This window comes from Sceloporus occidentalis, unplaced genomic scaffold, assembly GCF_023333645.1.
Source record: "Sceloporus occidentalis isolate IW3139 unplaced genomic scaffold, rSceOcc1.0.p SCAF_1, whole genome shotgun sequence".
In the NCBI taxonomy this organism is placed as follows: Eukaryota; Metazoa; Chordata; class Lepidosauria; order Squamata; family Phrynosomatidae; genus Sceloporus; species Sceloporus occidentalis.
The window spans coordinates 50,699,267-50,721,088 of record NW_028316981.1 but is presented as its reverse complement, the minus strand read 5'-3'; the positions used below and the strand labels follow the sequence as shown (position 1 = coordinate 50,721,088).

The following is a 21,822-nucleotide window of genomic DNA, read 5'->3' as shown; positions in this document are numbered from 1 at the left end:
CAGGAGACCTACTGTTAAGCAGCTTAGGGGTGGAGCAGATGAGCATGAAAGCGCGGCCAAAGGCTGCCCGGGATCACCCTGTGATTTGCTGGGAACCACAGAGACCATACAGCCTGGTCTCTTAGGTGGCCTCAGAGCAGCTTCCAGCCACTCCGGGACATGCATTATCTGCACCGCATGCTCACAAAGTGGCAAGAAGCTGCTCCTTTTGGCCCATCTGTTTCTGGCCAGAGTCTCCCAGCTTTCCCACAATGTGTGTCCACTACTTTATTGTTGCTTTAGGTTCACATCCAAGTACACAACTAGTGGGGTGATAGAGCAGTATTATTTACTTACAACAACAACAACAACAACAACACTTTTTTACAGTCCAAAGACTTAGCAAAGCATTCTCCACTTGTCTTATGTTCTCTCTTTGGGTGTCTGTGCAATTTGGGCCTAAAGGGTAAGTGAACATCCAATGGGCATGGAGGCGGGAGATGTACTTGAGGATGGACATATGGCTGTTTTCTTCAAGAGCTCTGAAAATCTTCATCCAGCTCTACAAGGATGTGTAGTTTAAGCTTCACTTTATTTTTAAGTAACACATAATCTTTTTCAGTCATTCAATGTATTAAAGCATCTTCAGTGCATATGTGTAATGGGGAAGATCTCTTGCCTTTGTGGCACAGCCTACTACCCAAGTGGCTGTATTGTATGATTGACTAAACACCTGAAAGAAGTTCCAGATAACATGAGGTGTTTAAGAAGAACGAGATGGAGAAGAATGGAAGGTAGTGCAGTCCATAACATTAGAGGTTTTCAAGGGAGAATAGGTGGTTTAATGGCCACCTGTCTGAGCTGTTCTGGTAACAGCCTCCCAACATCCCTCCTGTGACACATCCACCCACTTATCATATATTATTAATTGAGCATGCACTTACTAAACACAACTTATATTCAAATTTTGGATTTGACAAATAGAAATTAAATCAAATCAGAGCAAATCAGATCCAGTCAAACAACCCCCTCCAAACTGAATGTAAGCATTGCCTCTATCAATGGTCTTAATGGATGAAACAAAGCTAACCTTCTGTAGGAAAGCCACTCTACAGAAGCATCCACAGTTCCTGTCTATATGTATATAGCTCCTATCACACAGTAGACTCATTCATCCATTTTCCTTACCCCTGACACAGAACTTCAGGTTGCACAAGCCAATCGCGTGGTCCTGGGATCCCTGGCTTTCCAGATCGTCTTCCACCCCAAATTCCTCTTTACATCTCCTCCTCCTTCTTGAAGATCTTTTAACGATCTGGAAAACCTTGATAACTTTCTTCATTTGCCCACACCATCAAAAAGAGAGCAAGAGAAAGAAAGAGAGAGAGATCTACAAGTCTTCTGTAGTCCTACATTTCTAGTAAGCCTAGCTTCTTCTTTTCAAAAAACAAAAACAAAAAAAAAGACAGAACTACATTTTAAAAAAAAAGCCAGATCATTTAGTAACAACCAAGGCACTAGTGTGGCTGTCAAATGATTTTTAAAAGAATTAATTAATAAAATGGTTTTTAAAAAATTATTCTCCCTCTCAAAGGATATATGTGGAGAGAAAGAAAAGGAAAAAGGCAGGAAGCCACAAGCTGTGAGCAGACACAGCTCCTCACTGATAACTTCTGTGAGCAAAGAACTCAGAAGGGCAGCAGCTCATTTTACAAGGTTTCCAATTTCTCTTTTCAGTGCTGTATACATTCTGGCAGATTTCAGAAAGGCTCTCCAGGCAAAGAGTGTCAACACTGGTGCAGAAAGAGTGGTGATTCTTCTAAAGACAACATCAGTTTGAAGGCTTAGAAACAGCCAGTGCCTGCTACAGAACAAATGAGAATCTAAGAATGCATCCAAACAACCTCTTTGACCACAGTAATGCATCTGTCATTGTTTTTTTTTTTCTTACATGAAATATTTACTTCTGTTATTGTGTTTGGTGGCATATAAGTCAATTGGTCCTTTAGAAATGGATCACCTGCTGAGGAAAATGCCACCCTAAATTTGCAGTCATTTTGGGAAACTGCCAACCAAATTAACAGCAACGTTGGAAATACATTCCCCAAGCAACAGTCAGAACATTCTTAATACTAGGTCATGCAATTCAGTGTGATTTGAATCAGAGGTGCCATAAAATCACTGTTCAAGTTATGTGCACAAAAAGGTATCCTGCATACTGAAGCTATGGGTTCATGTGGACATTTCATAAGTCTTCCCAGATTTTAACCTGATCTGATGTACATGTAAACTATGGTAAGCCTGAGGGTCAGGGGGTCTTGACAAAGCTAATGCAAAGGGACACCTTGTCCTTCTACACTAAAAAAAGCATCTTTTTTTAAGCACATCAGCCTTTGGCCGCAATACCATCATGACCTAAACCAGATCGAGAAACACTGTGGTGCTTTTCTGGGTTGAATGGAGTACCCTAATTGCCCTTTCATAAGATCTTCTATGTGGATCCCCAGAAACAAATAACAAAAATAAAAACTGTGGAAGGAAGCAATATGTATTTGTCTGTTCTGATCACCCAGACTATACAACTGAATGGAAGCAAAAGGAGCCATCTGACTCTCTGGAGAGCTTGCAAGTTAACATAACAGGAGGCTAGATTCAGCTTGAGTGGTACAAATCACTCCTCATGTTGATGCTTAAGAAAGAAAGAAAAACAGATAAGAGTGCCCAACAAGATGACTCAACTCCAAAGTGGCATAGACATGCCCACTCATTAATCAAAGACTGTGTATCATCAGACTCACTGCAACAGCAACTAGGTCAGAATTGGCCAGGCTCCTGGACCTTGGTAAGTATATAGATGTATACACCACACTCCAAATCTCTTCAGCAAAGGTTCTAGTTTGGTTTGCCAAAAAAAGGGGGGGCGGGGAAAGAAAAAACTGTTAAAATGGATACGGGCATACCTTTAGATACCTGGGTCCTAAATCATATTTGCATGTAAAAACAACCACCAACCCCCTGGGCCATAAATACCACAGCTACAGAGGCTAAAATTCCTTCTTTTATACCATCAGGCAACGTTTCTTTCCCCAGCCCTGATGTATAGAATTTTCTTTTGGGCAAGTGACTATAATCCTTCATAAATTCCGCAGCAATAAGATTTACGAGTGCAATTCCATTTTATTTTGATGGTTAATTCTAATGTTACTCTTGCCTTTCTGTCGACATAATTAACAATGAGGCTAATAATGACGAGCCAATGTAATAGTTACTTTATCAGCTTCTGGCTTCATTACTCAAGAGCTGACATAATCAATTCATGTTGCTGCTAGCTAGTCCTGATCACCAACAGCATTTTCTTCATGTTGGGGAAAAAAAAACTAGCCTGGAGAGATGCAGGGTAACAGGCAAATGCCTGGGGGAACATTTCTGTCTTTAATAACATTACTATAATGCTGGCACAGCCCCAGACCTGTTCTAAAGAAACTTCATATACCTCTGAGGGGGTTACAAATATTTGTGAGCTTTCAAGTGAGTCTCTTTAGCATTTTTGAACATGGCATCATTTCTTTGCTTCTAGACATGTGAAGGATGCGCACCTTCCATGTTTTCTGATTTGAGAGAGACAGGCCCAATTAATCCTCTGTTGTCCTACTTTTTCAGTTGCTTTTACAGTGTCCCAGTTTCTTCTCTTCTCCTCCCACTTTCCTCCTCATCTTACTTTAAATTGCTGCAGAATTTGTTCAAATTGCAAAAGTAGTTTGCACTCTGTTAACTCAGCTGGGGGCAGAGGAGAGGACAGAGTGAAATCTTGCCCCTCCCAGTTTGCTCAGGCAAAAGTAAACTGCTACAGCCTCTCTGGTGTGTTCTTCCTCATTAATAACTTTTGTCATCTTGACCATACTCCAATGTTGCTTGGTCATGTGTCCAGCTTTCAACTGTGAGATGTTGGAGAATACTGGGTTGACACCAGTTTTTGTGTGTGTGGCTCCCAGGTCAGTGGGCCTTGGAATGGCAATGAAAAAAGCAACTGTTCTTTTTCTGTGTCAATTATTTTTTATGACTGTCCCAAAGAGTATGATCTCACTGGTTGGAATCTGTTTGCTTTTCTCCACATGTCTGCACATTTCTTTTGTCATGAATGAGCTGACAAAACGATACAGGCAGACAGAAAATCCCGATTTAGATACCCGGCTGCTAACTATTTCCTTCTTACCTGTCAAGATTCCCATAACAGAATATGGAATATTGTATATAATGTATAAGTCTAGAAATTTTAGTCAAAAATTAGTAAAAAAAACAACCCCAGGTCACCTGCTGGAAGGCAAGAGTGTAATCTATCCTGGATGCTGATCCTCCCACTTACCCACCCATTTTCTCATCCATCCAGCCTTTCATATGAGCACAAGCAGTTATGCCTGCTGAAATTTGTACCTTCTTTGGCATCATTTTCCTTTGTGTCAACATTTATGTCCTTTGTTGATTTATCTGCGGGTTATATCAATCCATAATTTTGCCCCCCAAATCCTTAATCCCCCCCCCGACTTACACATGAAGTCAGCTTATAGCCAAATGTATACAATAGGGGTATATATACCAAGTAAAAAGTAATTCTTTCTACTGGTATCTGATGAGAGAAGAGGTTCAACTTCTAAGCTATCACCTGTTCAACATTACACAGAGTGGTTTACAGTATACTTGATGGTATGACCCAATTTAAAAAGCAAGCATGCTGCAGTCTCAGATAAAAGTTATTATCATGAACAAACCATATCCTATTTGTTGGTAGGGAACTGGAAATCTAGATTACTTTCACTATATCGGTGTAGCCTAGTGGCTAGGAGAGGCTAAAATAAGAGTCACAACACCCCCTATTTAAATTTCACCTGAAATCAATAGCTGTGAGGAAATTATATTACTGCACTATCTTATGGGAAGTTGGAAGTTTAATGGACAAGATCTAGAAAGTGGTTTGGCATTCTAAAATACTCTATAAGTATATTTCTGAATACTGAGAGCAATAGGCAAGCAAAACAGCATTTTAGGATCATCAGACATCCACTTAGCTATCACTCTGTCACTCATGGTTTATTTGATCTTGTCTTGCTTTAAATATATATATACTCAAGGCAGTAAACCAAAGGAACTATAACAATGCAAAGTAATAAACCTGTGCTTTAGAAATTACAACCAAAGTAAAGGAACAATAAAAATCAATACCATCAATATTTAAAACAAACCAGCAGCAGTCAGAATTTAAGAAACAACACCTTGAAAAGTAAGCACTAGCCACCACAGAAAATATCCTGTCTCTTGTATTCCTCCGTCAGTAGTAGGGAAACATGGCATTTCATTACATCTGCAGAATTTAATTAGATGGCCTAACATACTGTTGCCATATGATAAATGTTAAATATTAGTGTAAGTGGCAGGGTGTTTGTGTACAGACTGACACCCACATGCTGCCATTCATGTTGTATATATTCTTTAGTGAAGAGAGTAGCCTATTGAAAGAGCACATGATTTGCGAGCAAAAGAACCTGTGTGAAACTCTGAAGAGCCATTGCCAGTCAGTGTAGACAATACTGGGCTGGATAGCCCAGTGGTATAGCCCACAGGCTGCTTATAATGCACCTGCATATATTTTGGGGGCTTTGCTTTACTGAAACAATTCCTGATTTTCTTTAATCAGAGACCAGAACAGACTTCCAAAATAGATTTGTTTTTCTAAACCTATTGCATGCAGTCCATTAAAACACTTCACAGATTCCTGTCCTGGATGTTCTAGAGGCCTGTCTTGAACAGATCTCCTGCAACAGAATTAAGGCACTGCATGTTTCCTGATTTAGGTGTATGATTCATGCTCAGCTTGTGTCTGCTAATTCCACTGATATAATAATGTTACCAGGCCACAGCTGTAGGTTGTATAATGAATGGCTGAAAGTAACTGTGCAGTTCCCAGCTTTAAAAAAAATTAACGCACACATGATGAGATAGGTAGATAGGTAAACAGAGCAAGAGCAAGTGAGAGAGATGCTCTTGCAGATTTTTTCATTGAGACTGACTGGGTGGATGAACAGATAAAGTAAAAGAAGCTAGATCTGTGCATCTTAGGCTATTTTACATGGAGGACTGGCATTTATCTCCAGTGTTCTAGCAACTGGAACTACAGTATATTTGTGCTCTTGGGCTACAACTGTTTCACTCTTTCCTAGAAACTCACTGGCAGCCAGTGAAACATAGAACAGCACTGGTTGATGGACCACCCCTTTGAGCAGCACTACACTAGAGCATCTTCCATGTCCCTGCTATAATGCATGAAGCACCCCTTAGTCATGGTAGTCATCCTGCCTTCCCTGTAGAAGAGAACAGATAGCTGTCTTTCACCTTAGATGTTCAATCAGTTTCAGAGATTGCTAATTCTGCCTTCTAGCATCTGTATTAAGACCATTTCTCTTTCTGATCTTTCATGTCCATGTTCCCAAAGTGGTGCCTTCCAGGCAACTCCAACTGACAACTCTCCATGCTGATTGGGGATGATAGGGATTGTCCAATAACTAAAGGCCACTGGGTGGGGAAAGATAACCCATGTTTTATCTAAAACTTTTCATGGAGTAAGTCCATTCTCATTCAATAATACATAGTTCATTGCTGGTTTTAGGTATGCTGCAACCTCATCTATGTGAATATCTTGAGGGGATATCTGAAAATATTTGTCAGATCTCAATTGTTCAGCTATACAAGAAAAAGCAGAGAAAAATCTGGATAGCTAACAATGACATGTGTTCAGAATGGCAATTCCATAGCATCCCCCCCCCTCACCTGTAAAATCCCAACCATGAAGCTAAATTTGTCATATCTCCTTTGAATTATTATTTTTAAAAGCAAACCGCTCACATATCATGTTGCTCTCAATTTATCTTGTTTGTTTGGGGGTTAAATTATAAGGGAACACCACTGACAAGAAACCATTATGTGAGTCAGCACATTATAGGCTAGACTCTTGCCTGTCAAGGCAGGGAGCTAATTATTATTATTGAACTAAAACTTTATAACTCCCTTCTATTTTCCTAACAGATTTTCTAAGTTTACTAAAAGGGCATCAGTACTCCTCTAAAAATATTTGTGTGTTGGATATCAGTCTATATTAGGGAGTAATGTCTAGTAGATTTGAGTAAAAACCTTTCTAATGTTTGAAGGATACTACATAAATGTCCTGCACTTCCTCTACAATTCTGAATTCTGGGATATTCTTGAATCTGCTGAGTGAATAAATACCCAGGATGGCTTTGGTGTCTCAATGACACATAGCAATAGCCGGTGGATTCATATCAGTGGGACTCAGGGTTTTAGTATGAATTTCAGTGGAGCTATCCATAGTACTGGATCTATTTGGGAACTGGGATTCTTTCATAATGGATTCACTGTGTCCCACTCTACTATGGAATATTTGATGGAACTATTGAAGTCCATAGTAGAAGGGCAGCCACACAAAGATCAGTTCCTTACTAGCTGCAATTCTCCCTCTATCCTCTTCCATAAGGCACTACCTCCAACTTTCCTTTGAGAAGGACAACAGGAGAGAGAAGCAGGTAGGCAGAACCTACCTCTGATGTTTGCTTCAGCGTCACTGTCCCTCCCTTTTCTCTCTAGGCTCTCTGTCATCAACCCTCCTGTGTGGTGGACCCTTATTATTATTATTATTATTATTATTATTATTATTATTATTATTAACCTTTATTTATAAAGTGCTGTAAATTTACAAAGCGCTGTACATACAATCTTTTAATTAGGCGGTTCCCTGCCCTCAGGCTTACAATCTAAAAAGACACGACACAAAAGGAGAAGGGAGTGGTGGAGGGGAAGGGGATGAGGGCCAGCAGTTCTTCTCTACCTCCGAGGCCTGGACCAAGGCAGATGGACTGGAGGGAGGGCTTGGCTTCTTAATGGATGGGTAAACTTCTTCCAGGGAGGACTGTTGGAGTTAGCTTGCCTCTCTGGTAGGATAATACATATAAAATACATAGCAATATAGGAAATGATTCAATAAAACAGGCAACAAAAGAACATCAAAAAGCAAATGAATTTTAATACCATCTGTAGGTTTCCATTAACAAATCTTTATTTTATTTTAAGTGACCTTATCTTAAAAGCCAGTATATAAAAATCTGTAATAAATAATAAATAAGTAGAATTGTGGAGAGTGGTTCCACCAGAACATGCAAGTGTCCATTATCCCATGAGGCAATTCTTCTCTAACAAACAAAAGTTTTCCTTTTCAGCATATCTTCTAAGAATGATCACTAAACAGAGCAACCAGAGATTGCTCCCAGAATCCATTAAAATGAAACCACTGCAGACTTCTAATCATGACAAATTCCTATTTATTAAACTATACTGTGTCAATGATATATATGGACAGGTAATATGCTTCCTCTCATTCCATTTATCCTCACAAAATCCCTGTAAATTAAGTTTGGCTGAAAGGTACTGACTGTCCCATGGTTGCTTCATGACTACAGAGGGATCTCCTTAAAGTCTCTCATTCTATCTATCACACTATACTGACTATCTTAGATCAGTGCTTAATATATAAATTCTATCAAGGCTGAAACATAGTAATAGAAGAACAATGAAGCAATTAATATGTTTCATTTTTATAAAATAAGAATTTGCATAATTCATATTGTATGCAGATTAGGAAATGGAATATGACAACCATATAAATTCCCTGACTTCAGTTTATAAGGTTCACTGGGTGGGGGCCACAGGAAACAGGTAAAAAGATCTGAAGAAATGGGGAAGCAACTAGGGGATAAACCAGTTTCTCTGATAATACATTGCCAAATTTATACTTTGTGGATTAAAAACACCCATTTAAATGGCTCAAGTTAGAACAGGGACCATTTCATTTATTAGCAGAAATATTTGTTATAAAAAAGTGAACACAAATTGATAATACAATTAAATAAAAACAGCAGATGCCCCCTGCAGCATAACAACCTCCGCGTAGAAGAGTCATATTACACACAAAAAAATTGATATTCAAGTTCAACACTATAATCAGTTTCTGCAAAGGAAGTCTAACCACCCACATATCTGTAGCACTGTAGACTTCAGATCAAAGGATACACAATCAAGAGAACAGGCACCAAAAACAGCTTCATAGCAAATAGCTGTAGATGACTCAATAAAGGGATGATAGAAATTCAACTTAACACTGCCTCTTGTGCTCCTGTAATTTCTTTACTCCAGGATTATCAGAATGCAATGCAGTAATTCTATTAAGTGTTTCTTCCTATGAATAAACCCAATGGGAGATTAGTTCCTTAAAAAGCTGGTCGTTTCATATCAGAAAAACATGAAATATGAAGCCACAAATCAACACTTTGATTATTTCAGATTCCCCAGTTTTCTCCTTCCACCAGAGTACATTAGTTAATTAACCTTTTTTGCTCAACAGTCTTACCATATGACAATAGAAAGCCAAAACGGGGCAGTACAAAAGCAGCTTTCTTCTTACCACACTGAGTAATACTTGGGGGGGGGGGGGGAGCGATGCCAACTGCTCACTCCATCTTCTACATGACATCCTTTCAGATGGCTATCATATGACCTCTCAATCATGTCTTCCCCAAGCTAAACATACCCATTTCCCTAAGTCATTCTTCCCAGGGCTTGGTATCCAGACTGTTTCCCATCTTGGTCACCCTTTTATGGATACATTCCAGCCGTCAATATCTTTCTTGGACTGTTGTGCCCAGAACTAGACGAAGGGGAGAAACAGACCACCCCAAAGGGGCAGCTTGAAAGTGCCCCTGAGACAGCTAGATTGGGGCTGTGGCAAATGCATGGTGTGGCCCCAATCCATCTTTTTGCACCAGCAAAAAGCTGGCTTTTCTGCCCCACTGTGACTTTCAGGTGCTCTGGCAGTGTGCGGCATCTAAATGCCATACCATCGGAGCACTCGGAAGCTGGCAGCCAGGCGGCATGAAGCCAGCTTCCAGGCATCTTGAGGGCATGCGTTGTGCATATGCCACTCACCCAAGCCGGCTGGTAGCTGGCTTTTTATGCTGGCTTTTTATGCCGGCTTTTTATGTTCAGGGTCAAAGTATTCCAAGTGAGCTCTAACAAAAGCAGAATAGAGAGGACTATTCTTTTTCTCGATCTAGATGCTGTACTCCTGTTGATGCAGCATAGAATTGTTGCATGAAAATTGCTGAATTATGTTCAGCCTGTGGTCTATTAAGACACCTAGATACTTTTTACATGTACTGCTTTCAAGCCAGGTGTCACCCATTCTATATTTGCACATTTCATCTTTTCCTGCCTAAATGCAATATCTTTCTTTTCCCCCTGTTGAATCCCAATTCTGTTTCCTGAGGTACTGGCTATCCTGCCTAATTTGATATTATCTGTACATTTGATAAGCATGCCCTCCATTCTGTTCTCCAAGTCATATATAAAGAAGCTGAACAACACTGGTCTTAGAAGAGTATCCTGTGGCACTCCAATAGTCATTTCTCTTTTGGATAAAGAGGAACCATTGGTGAGACTCTGGGTTTGGTCATTCAGCCTGTTACAAATTCATCTAACAGTACCATTGCCTAGCAGACATTTTACCACCTTGTCTGCCAGAACATAATGGGGTGGGGATTGTAAAAATCCTTACTGAGATCAAGCTATACCATATCCACAGTATTCCGCTGATCTGCCAAACTTGTAACTCTATCAGAGAAAGAAAGACTGAATTACTTGTTTTAGGCATGTTTTGTTTTAGAATAAACATGCTGACTCTTAGCTGTAAGGATCTCCCTGTGTAAGTTATTGAAGGATGAGATTTCTGGTTGCTGGAACTCTGTTGCCAAAGTGTTTGCAGGACCAGGCCCGAGCTATATATAGCAATTTAACAGTTATATTGACCTCTCCACTCTTGCCACAGTAACGCAGTCTTCTTTGTTGTCTGTAGCTACTCTGCATTTTGCCTTGTGAGCTTGCTTTGTTTAGACCTGGTCTGCCTCCTGCCCCTTGGACTCCTGAAACTCTTCGATGCTGTATTTAAACCAGGTCAGACTTTTGACTCTGTGTCTTGCCTCTAGCTCCTTGGACTCTGCCTTGATGTGTTTAGACCTAGTCTGCTCCTTGACTCTGCCTATTGACTTTGGCTCATAGAACTCTTAGAATTCGCCTTACCGTGTTTATACCTGGGCTGTTTCCTGACCTACCTTCTGCCACTGGCCCATTAGACTCTCTAAAGCTCACCACTCATGGCCCCTTCAGCCCACCTTGAACCTTGATATTAGTAACCACAGCATTCCATTCTAAGTGATCATAGATAAACTATTTAATTATTTGTTCTAAAACTTTTACTAGTATTGACATCAAACTAATTGGTCAGTAGTTGCTCGGGTCTTTTTTTTTCCTCCTTTGTGAATGGGGACAGCAATCACTTTTCTCCAGTCTGCTGGGGCCTCTCTTGTCCTCCAAGAATTATCAAATATTGATGTTTATCACACTATACTCTTATAGTGCTACTATTCCACTTTGACTGCTCTAGCTGCCTCCTGTTGCATTCTGGGATTTGCAGTTTTAAGGAGGGGTATTTAGAATTCTCAGGCAGAGTTCTCTGCCTGAGAATTCTAAATACCCCTCCTTAAAACTGCAAATCCCAGAATGCAACAGGAGGCAGCTAGAGCAGTCAAAGTGGAATAGTAGCACTATAAGAGTATAGTGTGATAAACATCAAATATTGTTAAATTATTTGTAATTACTCGAGATCCCAAGAAGCAGGGTAAAATATAAATATTTTAACAACAACATACCTTTATTGGTCAGCTTTTGGATAGTCTCCAGGACAGACTTGGGTTGCCACCTACATCTCCTGATCTCTTTCATCAACTTATCTTTCCTTCTGTATCTGTCCAGCTGTATCTTTGCCTGCTGCCTCTTTCCTCTGATTCCTCCCTGACTTCCTCCAAGGGACATTTAAGAGACCCAGGACTGTGGGATGTGACCACCTTTCTCATTACTACCTCAGAGTGAATGTAGGTAGGGCTGGTGAATACTTGGTGCTAGTGTGTAAGGAATTCAGTGGGCATCCACACATGAAACCAGCAATCCATAACTGGAAGTGACAAAGCTGTGCTGCCAAGCCCTACAGGATTTTATTAAAATTCCTAAAGTTAAATATGATCCAGGTCGTTACACTACACTTATTTTGATGTGGAATGCTTCCTGCTATGAAATATTCTTCAAAAATCTAATCAACTAATTCATTGACATCCAACATGACAATCATTCTTCCTCATCTGATTGAAATAACAATGGTCTGGAAATTAAGAATGGCTATTATTAGCATGAATAATCTGAAAGAGTAATTACAGTGTGAAACTATATAAAAGATATCATGCATTTCCAAACAATTGATCTCTTAGAAATTCATGGCCCAGTTTTGTAAAAATGCTTCTCCTTTGTGATAAAACCCAAAATTATTTTCCAGAATTTACTTTCCTTTTGGGTTATTTTCTCTTCACTTCCCATTAATTAACACACTGCCTGAATGGCCAAAGCCATGTCTTGGAGCTGAGATATTGCCTGTTCACCACAGTAGAAACACTGCATTGCTATTAATGTTTTTAAGACAGAACCCTCAAAAATGAATTTAGCAGCTTAGTGCCAATGATTAGAAGCCTTGCTCTGCTCTCTAGGTTTGGAGTTGATGGGATTTTTTTTAAGACTCAGAAGGAGATGAGGCTGCAAAACAAGATCACAGACTCTAAAGCTTTCAGATTATGACTTCCACAACATCTTTCCCCTTTTAAAAGACAATCAAAGCAGCAGTAACCTTATTAAGAGAAGAAAATAAAGATGAAATAACTGGGCTAACTGTGCTCCACTTTAAACTAGTACAACATCTTGTTTAGCAGCATGTTTGACACAACTCAAGGAAATTGTATGCGTGGTGGTGGGGGTGTTATGTGCTATCTGTGGCAGCCTCTGTCCTGAGTAGTAAAGGCACCTCACACTGAAATTTCAGGGTGTGCTGCTCAATTTTTTCAGATCACAAGCACACACACACACACACACACACACACATTTAGTGCCAGGATAAAGCGCAATAGTGTAAAAATAATAGTATTGATCTAGCTGGTATTACTGTTAATTCCTTCCCAATTTTAAGTTGAAAGAGATATCCTTGAAAGTGAGGACAGAATTATACCCATAAACATGATTATGTTCCTTAGCATGAGTTAGCCTCCCTTATATAAATTATATCTGTTAAACCATAAAACCAATTTTTTTTTAAATTGAACCATACTCAGAAGTTCAGAGATCTAGACTACAGCAAAGTCCTATGTGTGGCAGCATTTTAGCCTATGTCCATTATATTTTGCCCAAAATAGAGAAAAGGAACATGACCAGTCCTGGATATCCACACTAGACTGACCTCAACAAAAGAGATGAACCAGTTACCCCAGACACTTCCCTGGTTTCAAGTCTAATTCCTTGGACTGAGCACAGTTCCAAAGAAGAGACTGCTGTCCCCACAAAAGGGAGGCTATTCTACCCCCTCTGTTCCACCCAAGTCTTCCCATTTGGAGACCTTGAAGAATATCGCAGAGGCCCTGAAATGGGCCTGTTACATTCCAAAACGGGGGCGCACATGGAACAGGATAGGGCTAGGAATGCATCTTACTGCACAAGGTAATGCCACCGCTGCCACCGAGCATTCTACTCGCGTCCTACATCCGTTCCAGAGGGCGCGATTTCTGAGAACTGTTCCAAAGTGTTCTCAGAAATTGTGCCCTCTGGAAAGGATGTAGGACGCGATTGGAATGCCCAGCAGCAGCGGCGGCCTTCCTTTGTGCAGTAAGATGCGTTCCTAGCCCCATCCCATTCCGTGCATGCCCTTGTGCGTCGCCGTTTTGGAATGCAATGGGCCCGTTTCAGGGCCTGTGCGATAAACTTCTTTGTCAAGCTTGGAGAAGCTTGGAGAAGTTATTTTCACTGACTGGTGTTTGCACTGAAGCACCAGTGAGGATATGTTCTGAATTTAAAAAATCTTTCATTCTATGAGCATTGTTTAAATGTCGATGTTACATACTTTTGTAAGCTATCTTGGAATCTGTTTTGAACAAGAGACGGTATAGAAGTAAATGATGATCTAATATCAAAAGGACACAGTTTGTTCAATGTCACAAACCTTGCCATTGTCTTTTTCTTGAGAATTTGATACAGATACGCATATTGATCATCCTTCATGTGCTCATTCCATGGAGGAGTGCTGTGAAGCAGGGGGAAAGCAGCAAGGGCCATCCCAATCTAAATTTATTCATTCACTGTAAAATATCTCATTAGTTTTGATAGCTCTACACTTGGCACTAGTTCATTTCAAGGTGCTAGTTTTAAACTGCCAGATGATTCCATTCCTAAACATACTCAAAATGCCACAAATTCTGCTGCAGTTGGTGGGACATATGTCTGAGTAAATATACTATGGATTGTAGGGCACTAGACCTCTAAAGACTTTTGTATCCAAGCTCTGGGCATTTGAAACAGACAACTCTGACAGATGTCAGCTTTGCTTTGAAGATTCAGCACAGCTCTGCCTCAGGTTCTATTTGTCTGACTGTGGACCTCAAGGGTAATATCACTGATTTAATGTCAACAAGGCATAGGAATTCATGATGAGGCAGTCTTCTGGCTTGCTTTAAAAATTCACAATAGCTGGGAGTCAGAATAGCACCCAAAGAAACAAAGGGGGTGTACATTTCACAGAAGGTTCACTCAGTTCTCTTCCCCCTTACATTCTTCACCACATTTTGCTATCACTAATGCTGTTCACCAAAGACAGACTCTTGTCAGTATAAAAGCATCTGATAGAGACAATTTCAGTATAATTTTGATTAGAATTAGGATCTGATCTCTGTGTCCAGCAAAACACACAATACTGCTCTTTTAGTAGTGTACCACTTCAGAATGTACATTAGAGATTATGTTCCAAAACACATTGCAGAAATAATCCAGTTTGAGAATGCTTTAATTGCCCTGGCTCAATGCTAGTAATTTCTGGGAACTGTAGTTTTGTGAGACATTGAGCCTTTTATGTCAGAGAGCTCTGGGCCACAATAAATTACAATTCCCAGGATTCTCTAGCACTAAGCCAGGGCAGATAAAATGGTCTTAAAATGGATTATTTCTGCAGTGCGTTCTGGACCTACGTTAGCAAGATCTAAAATTTAGAGATCACAGAACTGAGTTTTGCTTTATGGAAAAGCAAATGAAAACTATCTGTAGCAGAGCCAGCCAGAGAATTCAATGTTAACAATGTGGTGAATTCACTCTGGGTTATATTCCATATTTCAAAAGAAGTCTATCCAAGCAACTAAACGTGTTTTGGAATAGGATTCAACACAATGGATAATATTTTTAAATGCAAGGATTAAACCCAAAGCAGATTCACAGCAACCCTAACATAAAAGCCACAAATTATTCTTGTAGAAAATTCACAGGTTGGTAGGAATAGGGGAAGAACAAGCTTGGTTTGTTTTACAACAAGATGATGTAATGTGTGCTTTCCAGACTAATGACAAATACTTAGGCCCAGGACAGATGGGCTAAAAGAAGCATCTTCTGGCTACTTTGAAGGCATGATGCTCAAACATCCCACACCTCCAAAGAGGCCCGAAGCTGCACCCTGGTCCTTTGGACCAGAGCAAAAAGGAGCCAGAATAATCCAGGTCCTAGTGGCATGGCTTGCATCCTGCCCACTTTCAGAGAGGGCCATGCAGTCACCTGCAGGCCCGATCTGCTCATGGCCAGAGCGGACTCAGAGCACTCTTTCTCACCTGTCTGCTCCAGTCCTTTGTTAGGAATGGCCTCCCCACCCCCTCCCCACAAGATCTGACAGAAATGTCATTCACCCGTAATCCTGATCACCAGCAGAATGGACACTTTCTTCCAATGCAGCTGCTAAAGTGTAAACCTGGTAAGTGGGGGGAGGGGGGATTACAATCATGGTAATAGTGTCATAATCATTACTTGGTAGCAAGTGTGAATACAAAACAGCTGATACAGGATTTTGGCCAATATGTAGATTAATGTCATTCATTTCCTTGGATTTACTTGGATTTTGTGATGAAATTTCAGCTCAGAAATTCCACACCAAAATGCATATATTGGGGAAAGATAAATGCAGAATGGATATGGTAAGGAATGGTGCACATGAAATTACACACATTTTCATTTGATGTTATTTTTAAATTTGCTTTTGCAGAAATGGGACAGAATGAACTTACAAGTGAATACATATCAACATGCCAACACAGAGTGAGTCCGAGCTGATTTGTCCATTCCTACTTTTCTGTGACAAAAAGTCAGGTGTGGTTTGTTTCAGGATTTTTCTCAACTCAGTTCAAAGAACTCAAGTTAGTATGATTGTAGGGTGTGTTTTTCCCCTTTAAAAACAGTTGGTAATAATGTGGCAATGCTTGTCTGTCAGTGTGGATGATCAATGTCAGCAAGGACCTCTTTATGTGTGAAATGCCTCAATGTGTGAAGCTCAGGACCATTGCCTCCCATCACTTGCCTCAAAGGGCCTACTTCCTTATCTCAGACTGACTCAAATACAAGCTGAGTTATTTTTTAGGAAAGTCAGAAGCTTGGAAACTAAATCCTTTTCTGCTATTTATCTCTGTCAGCTTCACTTCCATCAAACACCCTCTTCCCTTGCCCAGGCCTTTCCTATCCATTAGCAACAGCTGAAGGGAAATGGGGGGAGGGAGAATTTTGTTTGCAACTGCAGTAACTCATGGGTCACCAAGCACATTGCAGTAACTCATGGGTCACCAGTATACCAGGATACCATATGACAGGAGGAGGAAGCCTTCCTCTCTGCATCCCCTACCTATGGGGTTGGTGGGGAAATGAATTTAGAGGTCATGAAGAGCTAAGACAAAGTTGGGGGCTCTTCCTCATCCCATATTCAACCAAAACCAGAAGAGATTTTGGGGTTTTTGGAAGGCTTTTGTCATTCACAGTTTGAACCTGGCTCAGGAAAACTCTGCAAAGCGCTGTATAAATCTCATGGTGCTCTATAAATAAATGGAATGATAATAATAATAACAACAGCAGCAGGAGCTTTCTCTGTCCTTTCTGCAATACTTTCTTTTCTCTTATGCTTCCATTACTCCTTTCATTGCTTCAATGAAATTGTAGCCAGTTTATTGAAGACTTGCTCAGTAAAGTCATGAAAGTAAGCAAATATGTTTCACTTTATATAATTGAAAGATGGTCTCTAATTGCTGAATATGTGGATAATTTTGACAACTGGATCATAGAGACTCCTTGAAATGTGCCATTTTGGGCTGGCCTTGATGACTGGCTTGAACTTTGCTAGCTTTCTTTATCTGTTTACCACAGCAAATGGAAATTGCACTGAAAGCAACAGAGAGACAGAAACTAATGGGTATTAACCATCCATTGTTGCTGTTTAATTGCCATCAGGCTAGCTTTGACTTATTGCAACTCTATGAGTAAGAGACCTCTTAGATAACCTTTTATTAAAAGCCCTGCTCAGCTCTTGCAAACTCAGGGCAAATGTGACTTCCTTCAGTGAGACTATGCACATATAATGTGCATTACATGTGCACAGATTCTAAGGAAGTGAGTGGCACCTTCCTCTTTCCCTGATGCTTTCCACCTTACCAAGAACAATCATCTTTTCTAAAGAGTCATGTTGTCTCATGATATATGACATGGCTAATTGACTTCCCATAAAATGCATCAACATTCAGTATCCTGTAAACAAAAATAATGGACACAGAGAAACAAGTAGAAATGTCCTATGGGCTCAGTACTATGAGAACTATGAAGAAAAAAATGTAGCATTTGAAAAGGAGGCTAAATAATCCCAAGGAAGTTATTTCAGTTTAAATGAAGTCCAAATAATGAAAGCTGCTCTTGTTGTTAATTTCACTGAACCAAAGTACGTGTTAGAAATGGTATGTCCTAATGTGGGGATCAGAAATGGTGTAGTATGTGGATTGCACAGTTGCATAACATCCATATCCAATAGAAGACTAATATTATGTCACAGCTGGCAAAGAACTCAATGTGTATCAGTGCACAATGTAATTCCTTAACATATAGCTCCTGCATCCAGATTTTATCATTCTCTAAATGCTCACCACCTAGTAACTCTGGAAAACATGTGGAGTGAGATCCCCATATCTGTAGCAGTCACCTAAGTATTTTTGAGCAAGTGCTTTCGAAGTATTATGGGCAGCAGGACAGATGCCGAACCAAGTCATTGAAAATATTTCAAGAATTCCATGATGCAGGAAGTTTGGTAAATTCTCTCCCACAGAGGGTAAGATGATACACTGTTAAAAGTGGAGACTGGAAAAGTAACTCATCTGGACCCTATTGTAGGAAATGGAAGTTTTGACATGTTTCTCATGAAAAACAGAATTTAGTTTACAATAGATTGATTGAGATGCACGGCCAGGGCACTGATCTTGTAAGTGAGCTCTCTTTCTCTTCTATTCATTTGTCATGGAGTCAGACTCAATTTTCAAGGGAGGGACATGTTGTATCTTCAGATGGAGAAGCAAAACTTTATTGAATTTCTTTTACTGCCTTTGCCCTAATCAGCTTATGACCAGGTGCATACATTTGTGCCTACAGTAATTTTTCCCTCCATCTACATAGGCTTTTCCTTTATATCATTCATTCTCAAATGTTAGTCCTCCAAGTGTTCTGAACTCCAGGTCTCAGAAGCCTTGTCTCTTGTTCGCTTCTCCATTATGCATTGACCCATATTTGTCCAGTCCTTGTCTCAACCTTGCCTAAATACCAGGATATTATTGTACTGTGTTTTCCTACAATCAAAAGGTATGCTGTCTTTGAAAGAGGATTCCTGACATTAACCTCAAGGTATCTTTTGGCATTTAATCTTGAAACAGGACTGTGCTATAGAACAGCTGCTGCTAAAGCCATGCAAGGCATCATCAAAAATCTAATGAAGAGCTTTCTTGCCTGTCTGATCTTCAAGCAGTTAGAGAAAGTTGCCTGGCAGACATGGTCCTCTGGAGTGATCTTAAACCCAGCCAGCACGGTGTTTTTTCATTACCTAGACTTTGCTCCTAACTGTACAAAACTTTTTTCAGCTCCCCTTCAGGTCTGTTATAACAAATACATCCTGAGAAGTGATGGCCCTCATTCTGCTTGATAGTTACAAATCATGATATTATCAGGCTACTAGTGTTGAACAACAGGAAATAATAAACAGGTAATGCATTAAACAATTTCTGCTATTTTTGCTTCCCCTTCTTATTTCCAAAGTTGGGCCCCCAGATGTTTTTGAACTACAGCTCCGATCATGCCAGACAAGATGGCTAATAGTGAGAGATTTAAGACTGGGAACCATCATTCTATATTAAAACAGATAATTTTGATATTGTATGGACAGAGCCATGGAACCCTTGCATGCCACACAAAAAGGCCTTTTTTAATGTACTCAGCTATTGCAATTGGTCTGTTTGACTATCTGAAAAGGGTGATCTTGGAAAGAATTGCACAGGTTCACAGTTTGCTCCTGAATGTTTGATAAGATCCCCTTATATCAGACTGCATCAAGCCATGCCCTATCATCCATCATAATTTTACAAACACATGTGTTTTGTGGGGAAGCTGCTGGGTACCTTCTTTTCCATGATTCTGCTTTGCTTTTCAAAACTAAGAGATGGAATTTTTCATTTTAAATAATTTGCTTAAATAAAGATTGGGGTGAGCTGGTATTCCTTAAATAAAGATGTGTAACAATGATGGGGAAATTGTTTTCATGGTGAAGTGTCCACTTTTTTTAAAAAAAAAAAGCATGCTCGCTCTTTCACACACACACACACACACACACACACACACACAGAGGGGGGGGGAGGGAGGAGCAGAACCACATCTATTAACTGTCCCCTCTAACACCAGGAAAGCTTTGCCCAGGTAAGGAAGTAAACTGAAAATGTGACTGGCCATCTTCTTAGTGGTACACTAAGATATAATAGCTTGAATGAAACTGTTTGAGAATGACTACTAGCAGCGATTGCTGCATATTATTCCCATTTTTATAGGTACCAAGTTGACCAATGAGGGAAAAGAATGCTGGACTAGATAAATGCTTGATCATATTAAGCATTACTTCTTATACTCCCAAGCAATTTTCTCCCCCGCCCATGTTTCAAGGGCCAGTGTCAGGGGCCAGCACCATATTTGTGTTCACCAGCTGAAAACTCTCCAGTGGCCAGCAGCTGATAAACTGCCAGTCTGTTAGTCTATGGACCGCCAGTTTAAGTAGTGCTGCTTTAGAGATAAAGGTAGGATTTTTAGGTTGAGATCTAGTAACTTTGTGAGAGATATGACCAGAGCTGGAACAAACTGTGTGCAGCTGCACAGGTTGTGGCTCATCAAGTCAAGTTCAGCCATTGATCATGTATTATGGCCTGAGGGGTGCTTCACATCCCACTCCCACCCTGACTTTGCAGTGTGGAGCAAGTGGCAAAGTTATAATGCTTATCAAACTTCTGCTGAGGCAGCATACCTTTCTAAAATGCCATGTTTAGCTTGGTGGGCCTGGAGGTTTTGCAGGCTGTTCTGCTTTTAAAGTCAAGGTGTTAGGACATGACAGAATGTGTTTATGTGTTCAGAGAGGTAGAATATGTGATAGAGACGGGAAAATGGGCAGAAATTTGGACGTTTCTTATTTTGCTGAAAAAGCGAAATTTTAAACTTTATTAATTGAATTAAGCTGGATTTTCTATTTGTTGTTTTTGTTGTGCTGTCATGTTTTAATGGTTTGTGTTTTTAACTGTTCTCTTTTTTCTTTTCTTTTTTTGATAGTTTAATCACTGTTTAACTTTTCTACTTTGTGACTTTTTAATGTATATGGCTCCAAAATGCTGCAGTCTAGAATGCTGACTGGGGCCCAGTCACAGGGAGCATAAAACTCCCTTCTTGAAACTGATACACTTGCTAGTGGTTCATTTCCAGGCACAATTCAAAGTGCTGGTCATGACCTATAAAGCTTTGTATAGCACAGGTCCAGACTACTGGACAGATTATATCTCCCTATGTGAACCAGCCACAGCCTTAGGATTCTCAATCAATCAATCAATGTACACACACAGAAATAAATGCCATAATTTTAAATAGAATTGTATAGCTTTTGGCAGGGGACTTGGCTAGACAGGTGCTGACTGTTGATAAGCATCCCCAAGGCCTATGATTCCTCAGGGTCTCCCTACTTCAGATTCATTATCTGATCCATAACCTAAACTGGACAGTGCTTCAAAGGGAGAGCCTGCAGCGTAAATTGGCAAACATGTAGGAGCACAATTGGAATGCAATAAAAGCACATGCATTCACACAAATGTGTGGGTGGGTGGGTGGAGAGAGAAAGAAAGAGTCTGATACCTATATCAGTAACTGTTTTGTGATGGTGACATTGATTTTGTCAGACTATGACATTAGCCTGAATCCAACAGGTTATTCCAACCCGAATAAACTGATTAAATCAACTTCTCTGTGGCATGTCAACACCTATGTAAATCCAACTGATTCAATGGGTTTACTGTACTTGGAATTACCAACAGGATTAACACCTTCATCTATAATGTAGATGGTCCATGTGCTGCTGACATTTCTAAATAAGCCTCAAGCCATTAATGTCAATCTTGAAAAAAATGGCAGATGGAATTCTATATTCTTCAATTCTCTGGTCAGCTATAGGGATAAAAAGATATTTGACTGAGACAGAAGTTATTCCTCATTCAAAATTACAGATTTACAGGGAAC

At 40.0% G+C, this 21,822-nt stretch overlaps 1 protein-coding gene across 4 annotated transcripts in view; it reads right to left on the bottom strand.

Moving 5' to 3' along the window:
* Nucleotides 1-21,822, bottom strand: part of GRIP2 (glutamate receptor interacting protein 2) — a 577,942-nt gene that overhangs the window by 302,010 nt on the left and 254,110 nt on the right. Inside the window, exon 1 of one of the 4 annotated variants that reach the window (XM_089520923.1) lies at nt 1,168-1,321. The exons of the other annotated variants lie outside the window; for them this stretch is intronic. Within the exon in view, the coding sequence (XP_089377049.1) occupies nt 1,168-1,321 (154 nt within the window). Of the gene's footprint in view, nt 1-1,167; nt 1,322-21,822 lie in introns of those variants that run through there. 4 annotated transcript variants of the gene reach the window in all.